The following is a 21,531-nucleotide window of genomic DNA, read 5'->3' on the forward strand; positions in this document are numbered from 1 at the left end:
TCGGGTTGGCCAAGGTTGTCCAACACTGGTGTCCTTTCTTATAGGGCCATGCATTTCACATCCGTACTGATCATTACAGCCATAAATTCTTGCTTGAATAGCACCTCACAACTTCACCATAGTAGCACTGGATTAGTAAGTTGATGTGATTTGATTTTTCAGTCGAGTACCATTCAAGAAGATTAAACAAGGTAGTGAATGCCTTGTCATGGCATTTTGAACACCAGCAGCTTATATATGCGATCAGCCAGCCTCATTTCCTCATCTTAGACTTGGTGAGAGAGGCCCATGCCACGCTTCCTATCTTATAGGACCTACACAGAAAAGTTATAGAGGGGACAATGCATTCTAAGTAGTCCATCCAGGATTCCCTTATTTGCTACAAACAACGGATTTATCTACCACACACTTCCAAAGTTGATTCCAGCCATCCTCTTTGCCTACCATGACAGCACACATGAAGGCATCCAAAAAACTTTGCAGTGTGTTCGAGCAGATTTTTATTGGCAAGATGAAGACCACCATAGCCACATATATCTTCGCATGTCAGGTATGTCAACGTAACAAAGCCAACCACTTAAGTCCAACAGGTATTCTACAACCTCTCGCACTCCCTACACAAGTCTGGGCCGATATTTCGATGGACTTTTTTGAGGGTCTTCCACAGTCAGTCAAAAAATTGGTATTATTTGTGGTGGTCGATCGGTTCTCCAAGTATGCACATTTTATTCCTATGGCTCATCCATATATAGCATCACGAGTGGCACAAACCTTCCTTGAGCATATTTTTTGCTTAAATGGCATTCCATAATCTATTGTTAGTGATTGGAATGCGGTATTTACTAGCACTTTCTGGAGGGAAATTTTTCGTCTGAGCAGCACGAAGTTGAAATTTTCCTCCTCATATCATCCATAGACAAATGGCCAAACCGAGGTGGTTAACCGCACCGTCAAAATGTATCTATGGTGCCTTGTGGGCGATCGTTCAAAACATTGGGTTCAATGGCTACCGTGGGCTGAATACTATTACAACACTTCATTCCACTCAGCCTTGCAATCCACTCCTTTCAAGGTTATCTATGGCAAGGATCCCCCTCGGCTACTCTCTTATACTCCAGGGTCTACCCTCGTGGACGCCATTGACCAGGCACTCATGGATATCGACCAAGTATTACAAAATATTACAGATCCCCTCCAGTGAGCTCAGGTTCGAATGAAATATTTCTACAATAATGGATACCGAGACGTCTCATACGAGGTAGGGGACTACGTTGGGTTACGACTCCAACCGTACCGCCTGCAGTCCACTACCAGACCGCCACGCCATAAGATCTCACCCAAGTACTTTGGGCCTTTCTCCATTATTCGATGCATGGGACCAGTGGCCTATCAAGTACAACTTCCAACCATGGCCAAGTTGCATGATGTGTTTCATGTATCCCACTTGAAACCATATACAGGATCACCACCCACAACCACTCCGTCCGTTCTTCCAGTGGACAACAGACACATCATTCTTACACTAGCCGAGGTGTTATGCGCCATTTTGGTCAATGACCAATGAGAGATTCTAGTCCAGTGGACAACTACATAACCAAATGCAGGAACATGGGAACAGTTGGACACCTTCAAACAGGTCTACCTAGCTTACGAGTTTGAGGACAAGCTCTATCTCCAAGGGGAGGCAAATGTTGAGGACTCAATAGCTAACCGAGTCATACAACAGAGGCGCACTGAGTTACAAAGTTAATAGATTTCTTTCCATATTGTTTTAAATTCGTTTTTTATGCATTATTTAAGTTAAATTTCCATAGGGGCAGAATTGTAATAATTAACCCTAAAAATAGAGGGCAAGGGAATGAGTAAAAAGAGAAGTCTTGAATTAGGTTAAACAGGGTTTGGAGTTCTCCTTGACGAGCTCTAGGGTTTGGAGGTTTCCTTGATGAACTCTAGGTCCATGTTCCCTCTTAAATCTGAATATCCTTCTCTCCTATTTTGATTGTTGTTTACATTGATCCATATTGAAGAAGAGAGGGGAGTTTTTGTCCCTTTTCCAAGTTCAAAAAGAGGCTTCAGCCTCTAAGCCATCACCAGCAACCATAGAGGGGCTCTATCCCTCTTTCCAAACTAGGGTTGAGGTCTCTCAATCCCTCTATCACGAGTAGCACCAATCAGAGTTTGTCTCAGCCTCAAGGCCAACAAGAAGAAGGTCAGGAACCCCTACTCTTTGATCCAAAGACTATCCAAGTTAGAGGCTTTTCAGTCCCTAACCTGAGCAGCAGCAAACCCTCTTTTCCATGAACAAAAGGGGAGTCTTTCCCCTCCTGTCCGAACAGCAGCAGTAAGGCCTCTCTGCCCTTACCGAAAACAGCAGCATAGTCTCACAAAGGAGGTTGCTTTTCTCCTATCCGATATCAGGCCAAAGAACGATTCTTTTCCCATCCTTACTGTTCTATTACAGTGTTGGATTCACAAATCCCAAGCGGAGTTACTCGATCCATGACTAGGGATATTAACACAACATGAGCTGGATGATCCTGTGGCACCCACAAAGATAAGATCACGAGCTGGCTTTCTATCTTGGTTCACGTTATTAAAGAAGAGATAGAAGTTGAGTTAAAGTAGTCTCTTAAATAGATAATGTAATCTTATCATGATAGGCTTATCTAAGAGAGTTCTAGTTGGAATGTAATTAGGAGTCCTAAGATTACCTGTACATAGAATCTATCACCTCCTCAACTATAAATAGAGGTGATTGTAACTTGGAAATCAATCAAGCAAGTCTCTTATTTTTTTCTCCTCTCTTGTGTGAATTGTTCTCTCTCTAATCTCCTTTATTTTCATTCTCTTCTCTCTCTACCCGAGAGCCTTTCTTTTTATTTTTTTCTTTCTCTCTCCCCTTGCTCTAGGTATTATTCATGGGAGTCCTAAATTCAACATGGTATCAGAGCTACCAATTTAGGATCCCCATTATGCTCTATGAAGATATAATTAAAAGTTGTTCGTAGAACGCTCCTTATGAAGAAAGATTTAAGCTCATGAGATAAGTATTTATTTATCATATTATTAATTTTATGCTACTAGTTTTTGGTATTAAGAGGTGGTTTAGAGATGTCCTTATTCATGTTTTCATCTTATGAAATTATAAGAATATATGCATCTTGGATTATTTTGATTAGAAGAGATTATCAAGGCAGTTTTTGTCGGTTGGCACAATACTTTGACCGAGACCAGTGCATATTGGATTTTTTTTTAAATCTGTGAGAACAAGATTCCAAGATAAAGAAGGATTATGTTGAGCCTTTTATGAGTCATTATCTATTAAAATTAATTACTTAGCTTTTATGTTAAGCATCTCCATTAACCGAATTGGTTAAAACCTTCCACTTGGTCATATTTTGATTACTTGATTGGAGAACTATTTTACTTGATTTGGCCAACTATGGCTGAAGATAATATGAGAAATAGGAGTGACATACTCAGAATCACCACTGTACCCTTACAGGGGGTATCAAATTTTATGAACTGGTCCACATCAGTTCGTCAGTTTCTTATCACAAAGGACCTAGTTGGTCATCTCACAAATCGTGGACCACATATTGATGAAGATGATAGGTCCTATACCAAATGGTTAAAGGAGGATACATTGGTTATTAGTTGGATTATCAAAAGTATGAAAGAACATGTCTCCAATAATGTCACTCATCTAGAGATGACTAAACAAATTTGGGAGACATGTGCCAAGTTGTATTCAAGCTCCGACAACTTACAAATGCCATATGATATTTTACAACGGATGCTTACCACCAGACAAGGAGACAATATACATGAATATTTGGCCCGCTTTAGAGGCTTTCTTCTAGAATGGAAGCCAACCTCTACAGATATTTTTGTCCAAGATAAACAGAAAGAGGCCTTGATAATTGCTATATGCCTAGCTAACAATAAACCGCATCTTGAAGTTGGTAAGACTTGCCTTCTTAGCTCTTCTACGATTCCCACTTTTGATGATGTATGTGCTACACTTTTTCGTATTCAAGATGTTTCTCCCTCTAATACTGACATACCATCCGCTATGTAGATAGAGGAACACCATATTGCGGCTCAATTAAAAAATCTCGAGGTTGATATGTCAGAATCTTTCGTGGTGCATTACATTCTGAATTCCCTTCCGCACCAATATGGACCCTTCAAAATCTTGTACAATACACATAAAGATAAATGGTCAGTTAATGAACTCTTGACCATGTGTGTTGAAGAGGAAGGGAGACTGGTGATGGAACAAGGAGAAAATGTTATGCTAGCAACACATGGAAAGGGCAAGTATCAAGCCAAACAAAAAGGGAAGGGTAAAATACCCCCCCCCCCCCCACAAAGCTGGTATTAAGAAAGATTCCAAGTGTTTCTTTTGTAAAAAGAAGGGACACATGAAGAAGGAATGCGCCAAGTTTTAGAAATGGTTTGCTGACAAAAGTACACCAAACTCATTTGTTTGTTATGAATCTAATATGGTTAATGTCAATAATTACACTTGGTGGATTGATTCTGGATCAATAATCCACATCTCGAATTCCTTGCAGGGTTTGCAAAACCTAAGGAAACTAGTGGGAAGTGAGCATCACATTTTCTCAGGAGATCAGATGAGTTCACATGTGGAAGCTATAGGAACTTGCTATTTAACTTTAAGTAGTGGCTTTGTTTTAAAATTAGACGAGACCTTTTATGTTCCAAGTTTCTCCAGAAACTTGATTTCAGTTTCAAACTCATTTTTCAGTTTATATTATAAGTCTGATTGTGTTTGGAATGGTACATTGTCTGATGGTCTTTATAGCATTAATTTACAAAACAATGCCACTTACGGTTCAATACATGTTCACACTGGTAATAAAAAAAGTGTTATTAATGAGGATTCCTCTACATTATGGCACCAGAGATTAGGTCATATCTCCATAGATAGAATTAAAAGATTAGTGAATGAAGGGGTACTTAATACTCTGGATTTTACTGATTTTGAGACTTGTGTAGACTGCATTAAGGGAAAGCAGACTAACAAATCAAAGAAAAGTGCCAATAGGAGTTCAACCATATTAGAGATCATACATACTGATATATGTAGTCCAAACATGGACTCACATGATCAGAAATGCTTCATCTCTTTTATAGATGATTCCTCACGATACATTTATCTCTACATGCTTTATAACAAGAATGAAGCATTAGATGCCTTTAAGATCTTTAAGGCTGAAGTAGAGACACAATGTGGTAAGCAAATTAAGATCGTGAGATCAGATAGAGGTGGAGAATACTATGATAGATACATAGAGAATGGACAAGCACATGGGCCATTTGCAAAGTTTCTTCAAGAACATGGGATTGTTGCCCAATGTACCATGCCTGGTTCTCCGGACCAAAATGGTGTAGCAGAAAGAAGAAACCGAACATTATTAGGCATGGTGCGGAGTATGCTTAGCAACTCCAATCTTCCTAGATCATTGTGGCCTGAAGCACTTAAGACGGCAGTGTATATATTAAACCGAGTTCCAACCAAGGTTGTTCCAAAAATGCTATTTGAATTATGGAAAGGTTGGAAACCGAGTTTGCGACATATGCGTGTTTGGGGATGCCCGTCTGAAGTGAGAATTTATAATCCACAAGAGAAGAAGTTGGACCCAAGGACCATTAGTGGGTATTTCATTGGATATGTTGAAAGGTATAAAGGTTACATATTTTATTTTCATCTCAAAACACAAGGATTGTGGAATCAAGAAATGCAAAATTTCTTGAAAATGACTTGATTAGTGGGAGAAATCCAACTCGGAACATAGTTTTTGAGAAGGATCATTCAGAATCTCAACCTTCCACCTCAAGTGATAGATTGGTTATTGTTCACAGCACCCCTCAAGTACAAATTGGTGTTGAACAACCAATCATTGAAGTTCCACAAAATGCTGACAACATTCTAGTAGATCAGGTACTTCAAGAGTTGCCAAGCACTTTTGAACAACTAGTTGAACCACATACTTCTCAGGAAAATGATGGTTCTACATTAAGAAGATCTACTAGACTCAAGAGATCAGCAATTCCTGATGATTATATTGTGTATCTGCAAGAATCTGACATTGGAACTGCAAATGATCCTATATATTTTTCAAAAGACATAAGTTACAAAGAATCAGAATTATGGTACAATGCCATGAAGGAAGAGATGAATTCTATGAAGAGTAATGGAGTATGGGATCTTGTTGAGTCGCCTAGTGGATTTAAAGCCATTAGATGTAAATAGGTCTTTAAAACAAAGAAAGACTCATTGGGCAACATTGAGTGATACAAGGCAAGACTCGTTGCTAAGGGATTCACTCAGAAAGAAGGAATCGATTACAAGAAATTTTTTTCTCCTGTATCTAAGAAATATTCCTTGCGCATTATTTTGGCATTAGTAGCCCATTTTGACTTAGAGTTGCAACAAATGGATGTGAAAACGGCATTTCTCAATGGAGATCTAGAGGAGGAGGTCTACATGAAACAACCTGAAGGATTCTCCTCTAGTGATGGTGACCAATTGGTTTGCAAGCTAAAAAAGTCAATATATGGATTAAAACAAGCATCCCGCTAATGGTATTTGAAATTCCATAATGTAATTTCTTCATTCGGGTTTGTAGAAAACATTATGGATCAATTTATATACCAGAAGGTTAGTGGGAGTAAAATCTATTTTCTTGTTTTATATGTGGATGACATTTTGCTAGCAACCAATGATAAGGGTTTTCTACATGAGGTGAAACAATTTCTCTCTAACAATTTCAATATGAAGGATATGGGTGAGGCATCTTATGTCATTGGCATTAAAATTCATAGAGATAGATTTTGAGGTATCTTAGGTCTGTCTCAGGAAACCTGTATTAATACAGTGTTAGAGAGATTTCAGATGAAGAGTTGTTCACCAAGTGTAGCTCCCATTGTGAAGGGTGATAGGTTCAATTTGAACCAATGCCCGAAGAACTACCTTGAAAGGGAACAAATGAAGGACATTTCATATACTTCTGTTGTCGGAAGCCTCATGTATGTTTAAGTCTGCACAAGACCTGATATTGCATTTGCTGTTGGAATATTGGGGCGATATCAGAGTAATCCCTGGTTAGACCACTGGAGAGCTGCAAAGAAAGTACTGAGGTACCTTCAAGGAACTAAAAACTACATGCTGATGTATAGGCGGACGGACAATCTAGAAGTCATTGGTTACTCAGATTTTGACTTCGCTGGCTATATTGATTCCCGCAAATCAACATCAGGATACATTTTCTTGTTGGCCAGTGGAGCAATATCATGGAGGAGTGCCAAACAGACTTTGACCGCCACGTCAACTATGGAAGTCGAGTTAGTTTCCTATTTTGAGGCTACTTCACATGGTGTATGGCTTAAGAGTTTCATTTCTGGGCTTAGAATTATGGATTCTATCTGTAGGCCATTAAGAATATATTGCGATAATTCAGCTGTTGTTTTTATGGCCAAAAACAACAAAAGTGGAAGTCGAAGTAAACACATCAATATAAAGTATTTGGCCATAAGAGAACGTGTTAAAGAAAAGAAAGTAGTCATTGAGCACGTCAGCACTGACTTAATGATCGCAGATCCTTTGACTAAGGGCATGCCACCGTTTAAATTCAAGGATCATGTTGTGAATATGGGACTTGGTTCCATTATGTAAATTTTTCATTGTATGAACAATGTTATTTCAATGAAATTCTTAATTAATGTGATTTTTTTATCATATTTATGTGCACTTTATTTTTGAGAAAATTCATTTTTGTTGGACCAAGAATAAACATAGTGTTTATGCATAAAGTATAAGTAATACATACATAGTAATACATGGAAGATAATACTCGTCATTAGAGGACCTATCGCTATAATTCATGTATTTATTACTTAAATTCAGATTATCGATGGGTTTAAGATTATATTAGAAGTTTGGACCAAGTGGGAGAATGTTAACCGTTTTTATGAGAAACGATTTTCTCATTAATCGTGGTTTCAAACTTCTGGCAGTTGCAACTTCCGAAAGTTGCAACTCCCTCGGTAACACGAAGCCATGAATAACCTTGATGGGAGGTTGGCTTCAAATGGTAGTTTCGGTCCCCCTGTCTCTTCACTCAAGCCCCTTCAGTTGAGCCATCGCCATGAGTGCTCAGAGATCGGAAGCACCGAACAGATAACGGAATTTGAAGCGTATAGAAGGAGGTATGATTTAGCTTCCGTTTAAATTATATGATGAAATTTATATTGTTATTAGAAATTCATGTTTAAGGCTTACAATTTTTTCTATCGCCGTTTCCTGTTCTCAATAGAAAAGCAGCAAAGGCAAGTCAATTTAGTCTTGCATGGGTTTTGGCCTTTCGAGTATAAAAATGAACATTGTCTACTCCTTGAAAACTACTCACAGTGGAATTCAATGCGTGTTTGATACAGTCCGAGGCTGCTCCCGAGTCCAAATAAGCTTCTATTACTCGGAGAGTTCCTTTTCTTTGTCTATTCCCATATGGACCCGTATACCATACGCGAGAGGACTCAGATTTGTTAAAACCTCCGTAGCGTAGCATCCTTTTCCTTTTGTCTTTACCGACATGGAGTCTTCACAACGCCAGGAGACTAAGAGTGATTTTAACTCCTGCATAGCGTAACAAGTGCTGATCCATTGGGTCAATGGTATGATTTTTTATTTTTCACCTTCATAGCCGTAGTCGTATTTTTTTTTCTTCTGAACAACAACATATATCAATCCCAGTTGAGAAGAGAGAAATGGAATGGTAATTCATTGAGCCGTCAGGTACACGGCTATCGAAAAAATCAAAACTGATCTGCTTTATGGTTGTCTTTTCCCAATGGTAATTCATTGGATTTTTTGTTTGAGTCCTGCTTAGATGCTCCTTCAATCTTTTTCGTTGGAAAACTCTGCTCTTCTCCAAGCGAGGTTCCCAGCGAAGACCGACTTCTACCCGTAAAGAAGTTAGCTAAAGTTGACGAGTGGGTTTGGCGCGCACGTCAAAGAAGTTAACGAGTGACATGTCGAGGCCGCGACAAAAGATTAAAGGCATCTTGTCCAACGTGAAAGAGAAATTTAAAAAGGATTTTTCCTGTTTTTTTTTTATTTGTATTAGGGGGTTAATGCATTTTCAAAGTGGAATGGAAAGTAAGAGTGCAAGTAAAAGTGAATAATAAATATTAAGAAAATAATAAAATATCGATTATCAATAAATTAATATTTTTAAAGTATTTTTAGTTTTTAATGAATAGATTAAACGCACATAAGTTTTTTGTATGAGGTCTCTCACACATATACTTCATTAGGGACAACAACATGCCTGAATAATTTCCTACAAATAACAAAATAATCAATGGTAGAATGTTTCGCTGAATTGTTTTTTTCCCTAAACTAATAATCGATAAATTTGTTCATTAAAAAATATTTTTTTAAAATAATTATTGGAAAAATCTTCCAAAACCTAAAAATTATAATTTCAATGATAATAATTGAAATGATTTTTCATAAAAAAATTAGATTTTATTTATTTTTTAAAATATTTTTTGGCAAATTATTATTAATTATTAATATTTATGTTTACTATTTTATTAAATTAATTATTTTTATTAAAAAATAATTATTTTATTATTATTTTTTTAACGTATTCCTCTTTTAAATTAATTAATAAAATAATAAAATTATAAACATAGTGTGGCGAAGTATACAATAATTTTTTCGAAAAATAAATAACCAATAAAAAAATAGGAATCTTATGGTAAAAGACCAGGGTGGGAGGAGCTAGAGCTGCCTAGCTTCTATGAAATATTTAGCTTGAATTCGAAATATTTAAATCAAAATCGGCTCAAACATAGGCAGGTTCGAATTTGGCTCAGCTCAGTACCACTCCTAACTGCAATGTGGTAAGTTCAAAGAGAGAGAGAGAGAGAGAGAGAGAGAGCTACATGTGTCAGCAACAAATTAATTGAATTTCAGATGAACTAAAATAAAACAAGCTATCTTGCCACTTTCGTAACCAAGTGACACAATCAACCACTGACAATCAGTTTGAGACACAAATAGAAAAGAATAAAGCGATACATTGCATCACAACTGTAATTAGAACTATTTCCTGTTAATATTAGTCAAAGAATTTTGTTTCTGAAAATAAAACATTTTCATACTAATATCGGAATATACATTCAGGAGCTTTTATGAGGCCTCTCAATGTTGAGGTGGAAGAATTGAGATAAGGCTGGTCAAACTGTTTCATATTTACTATTTGGTTCTTGTCTCATGACTTGTGTTACTAACTGAGTTCTGGTGATTAGGAATTCGAAGAGCTCAAGAGGCACATTACAACAACAGCGAGAGGATGTAGCAGTCAAGCCTTGGAAACTTGCAAATCAGCCATGACACTTTTTTCCTTCGTAACCCACTTAAACTTTATAGGGTAGAAACTTATAATGACGTGTTCAAGATTTGGTTTATTACCTCATGTAGATGCAGGATGGGCCTGAAAGTGTCATAGAAACGCAAAATTCTGAGGTGGAAGTAGTTGTAAAGAAAGTTCGGGATCACGCACTGGAAAGTGACAAGGAAACTGAAGAAAGCTATGGCATTTAACATAGCTTTTCAGTTGGTGAACTGCATGTTTCATTTCATTAGGCTGGAACTATTCTAGCTACTTGTGTGTACTTTTTTTTTGCCAGACGGTGGCTCCTACACCTTAAATTAGCCGATGATATGTCATATGTCATATGAAAATTTTGAGTACAATCTATAATTTTTGGGTTTATTAATTTCTCTTTCAATTACAATTTTCCCCCTAGAATGAGTAAAAAATTTGAGTTTATTGCCATTTCTCTTTAAATTACAATTCTCTAAAGTATATTGCAAAAAATCTATTTATGTCATCATTATCACTTCAAAGAATGGAAGTGCAATAAGAACAAGTTCAGGATCAATGGCTCAAGGCCCAATCACCCAATCAAGTTGTTACCTATCCATGCTGTTTCAATACAATAGTGTACGGTAATGTTAATTCTTATCGGTGTATGGCCCAATGCCCCATATGTTATTAATTTATACTACGTAAAAATCTATTTTATGTTATTAATAAAATAAAATATTTATTTATTTATTCTATTCCTTTTTTATTAATGCATTAAATTAGTGATTTAAATGTGGTAATTAAAATATTATTAAAGTAAGCATTTGATCGTGTAAATACCTAACCAATACAACCCGAAAAGACTAGTCGATTAAGGTACGGAAAGCCGAGTCTTAACACAAATCACCAACATATTCCAGCAGATCAAGTATTTTTGTTTTATTATTCTATTTTTATGTTAAAATATATCTTATTTTATTAATAAAATAATATATTTATTTATTATATTCAATTTTTTTACTTTTTACTTTTTATATATCTATTTTTTACAATTAATTAGTGCATAGTTAATTGTCACAAGTAATTATTGTATTAATTTACAATAGGTTGCAATCATTTATTAATGTAATATCTTAATTAATTAATTAATATATTAATATATTTTAATTATAAATTAAATTACTTATTAGTGTAGTAACCATGTTTTTTTTAGTTAGTTATTTGTTTAGGTATATTATAAAAAGTTACTCATTCTTTTGTTTACATCATATTTTTTTCAGTAATCAAACTAGAGAAACATCACTAAGACTCTCAAGGCATGCAGAGAATAAAATATTTTCTTTTGGAAATGATTAAATAGCTAATTTAGTTCTTAAGTTATTGATTTAAATTCATTTTTTTATCAATTTTATTCATTCTCAAATTTTATTTTTAATTATTTTTTAACAAGATTTTTATGCTATAAATTATGATTTAGTAGCCATAAGTTATAACAAGATTTAGTAGCCATAAATTATATAATGCATATTTAATCTTAAAATTATAAGTCAAGGGTGGAGAGAAGATAGGTGAATTACAAATGCTATTATATTGTGAATTGTGATGAGTCAATTTGCCGCGTCTAACCTTACATCGCAATCATCTACCCCGGAGTCTCTTTGAAACGTATCCCTGCAAACGTGTCCAGTGCTCTGGTCCTATAGATTGAAAAAAATCTTAAATATGAAATCAATCAGCGGCAGGTCGGTGACCACTTACAACACCGTTTTTTTTCTCTGATGAGTTAGTTGGGTTAGGTGCCCTAATAAAACTTCAGTTTCTGGTCCTTTTAGAAGGACAGATTGACGCATCGGAAAATGGCAGATTAAACACATTTTGCAATCTGAGTGCACTTTCTTTTCTTTTCTTTTCTTTTCTTTTATCGTCTTTCTCATGGAATGCAACAGAATTGCTGAGTTCTTCCATGGCAAGAGCATACTGGTTACTGGTTCCACTGGCTATCTGGCTAAGAGTAACTTCTCCTTCTGCTACTTGTTGAATTCATGCAAAGTTTACTTCTGGGAAACCTTCATTTGACATGTTTGTCGTGTAGTTTTTGTAGAGAAGGTGCTCAGGATTCAGCCTCATGTGGAAAGGATCTATCTTCTGCTACGAGCACCCGATAATGTTGCAGCAGCACGACGGTTGGAAACTGAAGTAAGAACGGAGTTGTTCTTCTTTCTGGGCTATTTTTATCTTCCAAGAGATCCTTCCTTGTGGAATTAACTTCTTCTTCTTCTTTTTTTCACTTTGCAGGTACTCAGTATGGATCTTTTTAAAGTGCTAAGGGAGGTGCATGGTTCAAGCTTTAGCTCATTCATTTCAAGCAAAGTGAGACCCATTCCTGGGAATATTTCCCAGATGAATATGGGGATAGATAACTCTGCTGTTAGGGAAGAACTGTACAATGAGCTTGATGTGATTGTAAACTCCGCAGCAACTACCAAGTTTGATGAAAGGTAGAGAAGAGTTAGAAGCAAAGAGAGGAAAGAAAAAAAATGGAAGCTAATTATTACTATTTTGGACGTATTTTGTGTAGGTATGATGTTGCTCTGAGTACCAATACCTTTGGTGCCAAGCATGTTGTAGAGTTTGCAAAGAAATGTGTCAAACTAGGGATGCTTCTCCATGTTTCAACTGGTAAATGCATATTTATTATACACAAGTCTCTTTTTCTTTCTATCACTCAGAAGGCGAAAATTGATCTGGTTATGCTTCTGTGTTTGAAGCTTTCGTTGCAGGGGAGAAAGATGGAGTCATACCGGAGAGATCGTTTGGCATGGGTGAAGCTCTCAATGGAACATCAACTGTAGACATTTACGGAGAGCAGAAACTAGTGGAGACCAAATTGAAAGAATTGCATGACAAAGGAATCACTGAAGAAAGAAGAGCAATCGCTATGAAGGAACTGGGTTTGCAAAGGTGCTTAATACTTCAATAACTATGAGCTTATTATATTCAAGAAGTTATAAGCTGTGTGAGGGAAAACACTAAAAATGCTAATAACCTCTCATACTGGGGTTAATGAAGATGAATAGGATTTCTAACATGCTTATCAGCAGGAGACACCAACATTTGAAGCCATCAAACTGGTAGCTTGCTAGTTCTAATTCCTGTGGTGGAAAAACTTTTGTCTTTTCTTCTGATCTTTTCTTTTTCTACAAAAAAAAAATGATTCGATAAGGGAAGAAGAAAAACTCCTTCCTTTTGTTTGAATGTAAATTGCTGACATATTTGGAGCTCCATTTTTCAGGGCTAGAACGTTTGGCTGGCCAAACACCTATGTTTTTACCAAGGCAATGGCAGAGATGCTACTTGGGCACCTGAGGGATAATATGCCTCTTGTTATTGTGAGACCAACCATTGTGACAAGCACATACATGGAACCATTTCCTGGATGGATTGAAAACACTAGGTAAAATGAAGTTAGTCCAAGATTTCGTTACTAATTCCTGTCTTATTTCGTTTATTTTAAGAGTTATGATTGCCCTATCATCAGTATTACTGTCTGTTTGGAACCCATGGAAAAGAAAAGAAAATGAGAATTTGACCATTCCCAAAAATAGTTAGCGAAAATACGATAATAATAAGAAAGCAAGTATTCTTTAAATTCAAAGTTAGAAAGTAGTTCCTTATAGAGTGAATATCGTCGAGCTTATTACAAGAATGACACATATGATTTTTTAACATTATGAGTTTTCTCAATGCAGAACTATCGACAGCATACTTGTGAGCTATGCTCTGGGAAAGCTCAAATGCTTCATAGCAGACCCGACAACAATTCTGGATGTGGTAAGGCAAAAACCTAATAGATGTAGTTTGGCCGCCGTGTTGGGTATTAGCTTATGGGAACTTCAACTTTTGACAGATCCCTGGAGATATGGCGGTGAATGCTATGATTCTGCTTTCAGCTGCCCACTTTCGCAAATCAACAGAAAATATTTTCCATTTGTGCTCATCCATGAGGAATCCTCCAACTTACTTCCACTTCCGAGAATGGTGCTACCAGTATTTCTCAAAACAGCCACTCATTGGAAATGATGGACAAGCAATCAAGGTTTGCAAGATGGCATTGAAGACCACTATGTCCAGTTTCCACACATACATGAATTTACATTACAAGCTGCCATTACAGGTATAGATAATCATAATTGAAGGCTACTGCTTGTGTAACATAGGTTTCGATAAGAAAGAATTACTATTTTGCCAGACCTCTCAATGTGTGTGTGTTTTTTTTTCGGTTTCTTTTAGGGTTTCCACATTGTCAATCGAGCTACGTGTCATCTTTTTAGTTACCAATACAACAAGCTCAACAAAAAGTACAACTACGCCATGCGGGCTGCCTGGTTATACAAGCCTTACGTCTTCTTCAAAGGAAGGTTTGCTACATTAACACTCCCCCAAGTCTTTTTTATCTTCTTCAAGCCAAAACTAATCTTGAGTTCTACGTTTCTGTCAATGTAGTTAGTTCTATTGACAAGTATTTCGAAAAAGAAAAAGAAGAATTGCCATTGTTTTAAATCGTCAGAACATATGTAAACAAATAGCAACTTAGTAATGACAACTAATGACAAATAGTTCTATGAACTAGTACCACTTTAGCCTGAACTTGGTTATAATATTGAAACCACGTAATTGACTTAAAGAATGGCCACATGAGAAGAAAATAGCTGTCATAAATTATAGTTGGAACCATCCCTCATCTCATATGATTATTCCTTGCCTATGGCAATCGTGAACCCTATAAAATGCTGAATAATAGGTTCAAGAAAATATTTGACACTTGAATCATTTGGTTTAGCATCCTAGTTTAGTGGTCTTCTTAAACCGATTTGGGAAAAATGATCATTCATAAGTTTTGTTTAGCAGCATAAATTAGAATAAAAGTGCATAACATTTAAAGTTTCAATTTAATTGTAAATAAATTGACTTTTTAGTAAATAGATTAAGATTTAGTTTGTATATGAGAGAAAGGATCCTGTACTCAGTGGTTTAACTTTTGTTGTAACCCAATTTTTAACTATTTACAAAAAAATTATTTACTTTATCATATTTACAGGAATATCATTATCTCCATTTTACCACTAAAAGTAATAGAATGAAGTAAAAAAATATAAAAGCATGTTATAGTAAATAAATTCATAATAGACCATTTATAGTTGATACCATGTGAAGTTGGGTCTAATCTGATCCGAAAATGATTAGCTAAGTTAAAAAAACCTTTTTTTCAACTAACAAACCTAAGATCTTTGTACTCACTAATCTATGTAGGACTATTACTTAACATATAGTAGCTACGGGTATTTGTTGATGCTCCAAAATTTGAATTTTGAATTGATTTAAATTATTTCTTCCCCCTTTTGAACATTTTAAGATTTTGATAGTTACTAAAGTAAATTCGACATGTTGCTTACCCAATAGCTAATTCAATTGGTTAAAAGTCATGGCAAGATTTTCTTCACACATTAGCTAGATTACACATATCTTTAATTTATCTTTCTATTTTTTTGTAGCACTCATAAAGCATCAGATTGTTTGAAGTACTTGCTTCTTTTCATAATTATGAAAATTTTACCTTTGTTAGCATGTAGACACTTAATAGAACATTAATATACTTTTTTTCAAATGCAAACTACTAATGGCTATTCGACAAAAGTGAGATATGGAGCCCCTTGTGACAATTACATGTTTTTGTTGTTGTTGTTGTTGTTGTTGTATTTTACTTTCTCCTTGCAATATTTAATCCATTCATTCATGTCCTTTATTTGGTCTTGAACAAACAAGATACATGATGGTAATAGCCGACTGTGTATGTAACAGATTTGATGATTCAAACTCTGAATGGTTACGCATGACTGAAGATTCAGAAAGGTTGCTATACTACAGAATCCAAGATATCAACTGGGACACTTACTTCATGACTGTTCATATCCCTGGAGTTGTAAAATATCTTCTTAAGTGAAGTATCTCTATAATAAGTGTTGCTTCTATTGAAGCTACTAAGCAGCAATAGCGAATGGTTGTATATTCATTCAAAAAACATGAACTCTTTGGTGCTGGCTGCACATTATGGATCTTTTACATCTCAATTACTTTCAAATTTAGCATCATGTACTTGCCAATTACTCTTCTTTTATACTACCTCTCAAGTAGAATTCAGGATAAGGGAGATTCAACCTCAGTTTATCTCCTTGCCTGGTTTACATCGATGCTTCTAGTGAGAAATTTTCTGTCACCAACACAAAATCAAAAAATTTATATGAAAATAGAATGGAGAGAATAAATTTCTTGTAAGGGTTAGCTGCACGTACCAAAATATGAAAAAATATGGTTTGCTTCACCGACAATGAGAAGAGAAGCTAAGGATACAGAAAGAAGGTAAAAAAACTATAGCAAGCACTACGACTTGTCATCATCATAGGCAAATGGATGATATGCAGCAAAGCCAATAAAACCATGTGAAGATAAACAAGATGTCTCTTTCCTCTCTATTTATAATAGGGGAGATGGAAGATGATAAACAACAACGAGACGTTCTTGAACAAAATAATAATCAATGTGTTTACCATGAGAGTGGTGGAGAAGATTAGGTATAAGGAAAGTAGCACTAAGGTTATCATTGTAGAGAAAGGGTTTTTGCTTGAGAGGTTGTTTTGTGAGGAACAGGAGTAGTTTGGTTGATTTAACTTCTGACAAATTTGGCAGTGGAGAATAGAAGGTGGTGGTTGTATGAGGAGGGTTGCATGGGGGAGCTTAAATTTGGAGATGTGCCTAGAAGAGGTCTCTTCTCTTATTGGCATTGAGTGTAAAAGGAAGCAATAAGAAGGTAAGATTGGGAAGGATGAAGCCTTAGTTAATCCATGGCTAATTACCATGTGAACCACCTCTTCATTTGTAGGAGGGATACAATTCATTGTCATAGTGATTAGTTGATCATACATGGGTCTTTATCCATTCAAGGGCGAACAAATTTTATAGGCGTCTTGAACAAGGGATTAGTGACAACCTGTTGATTTTTTTGGATTCCATGGATTATGCCATAAAGAAAAGGAGAGAAGGCATGTTGGGGAGAAAACAGGAGCAAGAATGAGGTTATGGACTTGTGTCCTAACCCTCCCTCTGAAGCTCTATTTATAAATGAATAAAGGTCCAAGATTATAATTATGCCTGTCACCCTAGAAGAGTAAAGAAGAGACCAGAAACTTAAACTAATTACATCAGTGTCATCTTTTTTAGATGACTCTTTATTTACCATCATGCCACCACTCTTGGATGTGTGGGCCTTTTCCATGGTTTGTGGGCTTGAGCCCATCTTCCACCTCTCTTGGACGTGTGGGCCTTCCTTGGGCTTGAGCCCATCTTCTAACAGACCTCTCTTGGACGTGTGGGCCTTCCTTGGGCTTGAACCCATCTTCTAACACACCTCTCTTGGACGTGTGGGCCTTCCTTGGGCTTGAGCCCATCTTCTAACACACCTCTCTTGGACATGTGGGTCTTCCTTAGTCATGTGGCCTTGAGCCCATCTTCTAACACTTCCCTTCAAGCTAGGGGTGAGAGAACATCATGAACACCCAGTTTGCTACAAATGGTGGATAGGATCTTCCCGTATAAAATGGCAGTCCATAATGTCTTCCAACACTCCCCCTCGAGCTGGTGATCTCTTTGTTCTTTACCAAGATACCCAATTGGCATAATATAAAATAAGAGAAAAAAAATCACTCTTAGCCATTTGACAAAGCTCCATACTCCAGTCAAAATGGTCATAGTCTAAAATACTCTTCATTCAATTTCAAAGGCAGAAAAGTAGTCCAACGGTGGAGCACATAGTTTACTAACTTTCTAAAGGTAGCAAAAAAAAAAAAAACACTCTTGGGTGAATAATGGTCTTGACTCATGTTGGATGTTGGGCACACTCCTATCCTTTGTAACTGTGGGTCTATAGGTATTACATAGAAGTAATTTTAACAAATAATATGAGGGTAATGGGGAATCACAGAAGATAATATGTTGGGGCCACCATGTGCTTTATTTTATTCATTAAAATAACCATTGATAACAACATTCAGCAATCGAGTAGTCCTTCAATAATAATGTCTCAGTCAAAGAGACACAATAGAAGCAACGGATATTAGCCAATGCCCAAATAACACGTACCACATAATGAAAGTCTTTAATAAGGACACATGAAATAATCCACTAAGAGTCCATAAAAAAGTTGTGCACTAAATAATACGTTGGCTAAGTAATAAGTTGTCAATTATCCATGACAATAATCTAAATCTATAAATGGGTGAAGCCAAGTCAGAAAACTGGGAGATGGCCGAGTCAGGCTGACCCATACCGAGTTGACTCCATTAAACCCACTAGAACATCAAATACTATGGTTAGCTGATTCGATCTAAGTTGACTCGAGTTAACTCTAGAAATGGCTTGAGTTAACCGGAGCGAAACTGAAACACTCAGGTCCAAGTTGACTCGACAGAGTCTGGTGCGGCTCAACTATAGCAAGATGAATAAAAAAACAGTAGTGAGCAGTAACAGTAGCAAATTAAATTTAAACTTGGCGGGTGCAATCAGCAATTGTCTTCGTCCTCCTAAAGCGGCAACCAAGCAGGCGATAAAGACGAGCTAGAGGATTTTCCGAAATAAGAAATAATACCGGGAATCAAGTAGAAATCCAAAGATGCCACAAGGATAAGACCCAACGAAGGAGGAGTTTCCAACAAACCAGCAACAACCATCTAGCTGATAGTAATGACAACTATGAAAATAAACTTCCAAAGATAGCAGAAAATCTCGGAGAAGTAGAAATAGAAACATATCTTTGCCTTCCTCACGATGCCAGCGAAGGACTTCCTGAAATAAATCAATCCAGCAGAGAGATGATTAAACAGCAACACAGATAACTCAAAATTATTTTTCGGATTAACGAGCAAATTAGAGTGGACAAATGAAACTACCGCAGAACAGAGAAACAATGTGAACCTTCCGAAGATAGTTTACACTGATTGAGAGCAATGATTCAGTGGCATTGAGTCATGATCTTTCCGAATAGAGTTGATAGCCAACGAAGACAACAGTGATGGCAAGTTCCATTGAAGAGATCGATGGCAAGTTTGTCGCCGAAGTTATTTGTAGAAGGAGAGATCAGTCAGCCAGTAGTGAGGAAGTTATTTGATGGCTGACAGAGGCAACAAAGAGATTACCAATGATATGCTGATGCTATCTGCCGTGTCCGCCGCCGGACTCGAAGGTCACCGTCTCCGTCGCGAATGTATCCCGTGTGCATGAGTAAGCGTAAGTGTAAATGTACTTGCAGAGGGCGGAGCCGCCGCCTAAATGTGTCCCAGATGGTGCTTCAACTTGTCAGTGAACTCCGACTTTCCAATCATCACCTCACAAAAAATCGAAGTTAAGATTTCGGAGAGCACCGCCAGAAGATTCGCCTCGAACAAAACCATGGATAACAAGTCAGATCCCACATCAATTCCGTTGACAAGCGCAAGACCTTCCTTTGGCTGTAACTCGTAGAATCCATTGTGGTGTTCAGCCAGCCAAAAAACATCTCGGTGGCATCGACCCGCTTTCCATCCACAGTAACAGCCTTGGAGTTGGGCCTTCCAGTGAGAATTCCATCAATGTAGGACAGAAGGACCAGGTCACTAGAAGTCGTAATTGTGCCACTGACTAGGAGGCAAGGAGTAATCTGATTGTTGAGAAGGCTGGCAATGGCTTTCATGATCTCGAATCGGATACTATCGGATACTCGAGTAACCTGGGAGAAGCGTATTGATTCTAACAAGCATGGATGATTGAGTTACCGCAGGCAACAACACGAAGCCGCATTCCGGCCCCAGGCCGAAAACTCCAGCATTAAGGAATCTATGATCAAAACCATCATTGCAAACTTGATCAGTCATTAACTCACATCTTTAATTAAAGTACTGATTCACAGTCCATCAGTAACAAAAGCAATGTGAAGCCATGATTGCCTCTTGATGATTTTCAGTACTCTTTGGATTACACCATGGAGAAATGGAGGGAAAGTATGTTAGGGAGAAAACAAGAGGAAGAATGAGGTCATAGACTTGTGTCCTAACCCTCCCCTTGAAGCTCTATTTATAAATGAATAAATTTCTAATATTATAATTATGTCATTCACCCTAGAAGAGACAAAAAACTTCAACTAATTAAATCAGTGTCATATTTATGAGATGACACTTTATTTACCATCATGCTACCATTCTTGGACATGAGACCATCTTCCATTTCTCTTGGACACGGGGTGTGTTATATATTATTTTACTAATTAATATGCAAATTTTACATTTTACTATAAAGTAACAAAAAGTATACTAACAAATAAGATTTTTAAATAATAAAATAACTTTTTTCAAAATACTATAGAATTTTTGAAATGTGTTAATCAGATTTGAAGATGTTTTTTAATAATTAATATAAATATTTTATAATTTATTTCAACAAATAGAAGGTAATGAAAAATGTATCAACAAATCAGATTTTAAAAAAATAAATAATTTTAAAAAAATAAATTAGAAAATATCTTCAATTGATAATGCAATGAGTTACACAATTAAGAAGAAGATTTTTTAATTAATTAATATAATAATTTTTATATTTTATTATTATAAATAAAAGGTAATAAAATGTGTACTAACAAATAAGATTTTTTATACTAAAATAATATTTATAATATATCTATTCAGTTAGAAAATATCTTAAATCAATAATAAAATGAGTAGCTACATTAGAAAAATATTGTTTTGAAATAATTAATATAATTTTTGATATTTCATTTCATTGAATAAAATGAAATTAAACACATGTCGAAAAAAACAATTTAAAGATAAAATATTTTTTAAATAAAATTTTAATTATAAAATATCTTCTATTTATAATAAAGGTGTTAATCCAATTAAAAGTAATTTTTTTACTATTAATATAGAAATATTATATTTTATTTCAATAAAAAGAAGGTAATGAAACGTGTGTCAATAAATTAGATTTTAAAAAAAAAAATATTTTAAAAATTATAAAATATCTTCAATAAATAATGAAAGAT

The 21,531-nt window shown here is 35.9% G+C and overlaps 1 protein-coding gene and 1 pseudogene across 1 annotated transcript; one reads left to right on the plus strand and one right to left on the minus strand.

Annotated features, from left to right (window-relative positions):
- Positions 1-12,341: 12,341 nt before the first annotated feature.
- LOC137950726 (probable fatty acyl-CoA reductase 4) lies at positions 12,342-16,547 on the plus strand. The gene is made up of 10 exons (XM_068797331.1): positions 12,342-12,420; positions 12,502-12,605; positions 12,705-12,907; positions 12,988-13,088; positions 13,178-13,370; positions 13,702-13,863; positions 14,159-14,240; positions 14,317-14,583; positions 14,700-14,827; positions 16,269-16,547. The coding sequence occupies exons 1-10, from the start codon at positions 12,342-12,344 to the stop codon at positions 16,408-16,410; spliced, it is 1,461 nt and encodes a 486-aa protein (XP_068653432.1). The 3' UTR covers positions 16,411-16,547.
- A 3,048-nt stretch (positions 16,548-19,595) lies between these two features.
- Positions 19,596-20,368, minus strand: LOC137949389 (phenylalanine ammonia-lyase-like; annotated as a pseudogene).
- Positions 20,369-21,531: the final 1,163 nt, after the last annotated feature.

The sequence above is a fragment of the Aristolochia californica genome, unplaced genomic scaffold (assembly GCF_029961685.1).
Source record: "Aristolochia californica isolate CCGP_79_NKW_82.1479 unplaced genomic scaffold, dmAriCali1.0.hap1 SCAF_14, whole genome shotgun sequence".
Classification (NCBI taxonomy): Eukaryota; Viridiplantae; Streptophyta; class Magnoliopsida; order Piperales; family Aristolochiaceae; genus Aristolochia; species Aristolochia californica.

What these genes read in the sequence shown, in the direction of transcription:
- LOC137950726 (XM_068797331.1), top strand. Translation starts at nt 12,342, where the DNA reads ATGGAATGCAACAGAATTGCTGAGTTCTTCCATGGCAAGAGCATACTG. An exon ending in CACTGGCTATCTGGCTAAGA is followed by an intron (nt 12,421 to 12,501) that starts GTAACTTCTCCT and finishes TTTGTCGTGTAG; the next exon opens with TTTTTGTAGAGAAGGTGCTC. An exon ending in CGACAACAATTCTGGATGTG is followed by an intron (nt 14,241 to 14,316) that starts GTAAGGCAAAAA and finishes AACTTTTGACAG; the next exon opens with ATCCCTGGAGATATGGCGGT.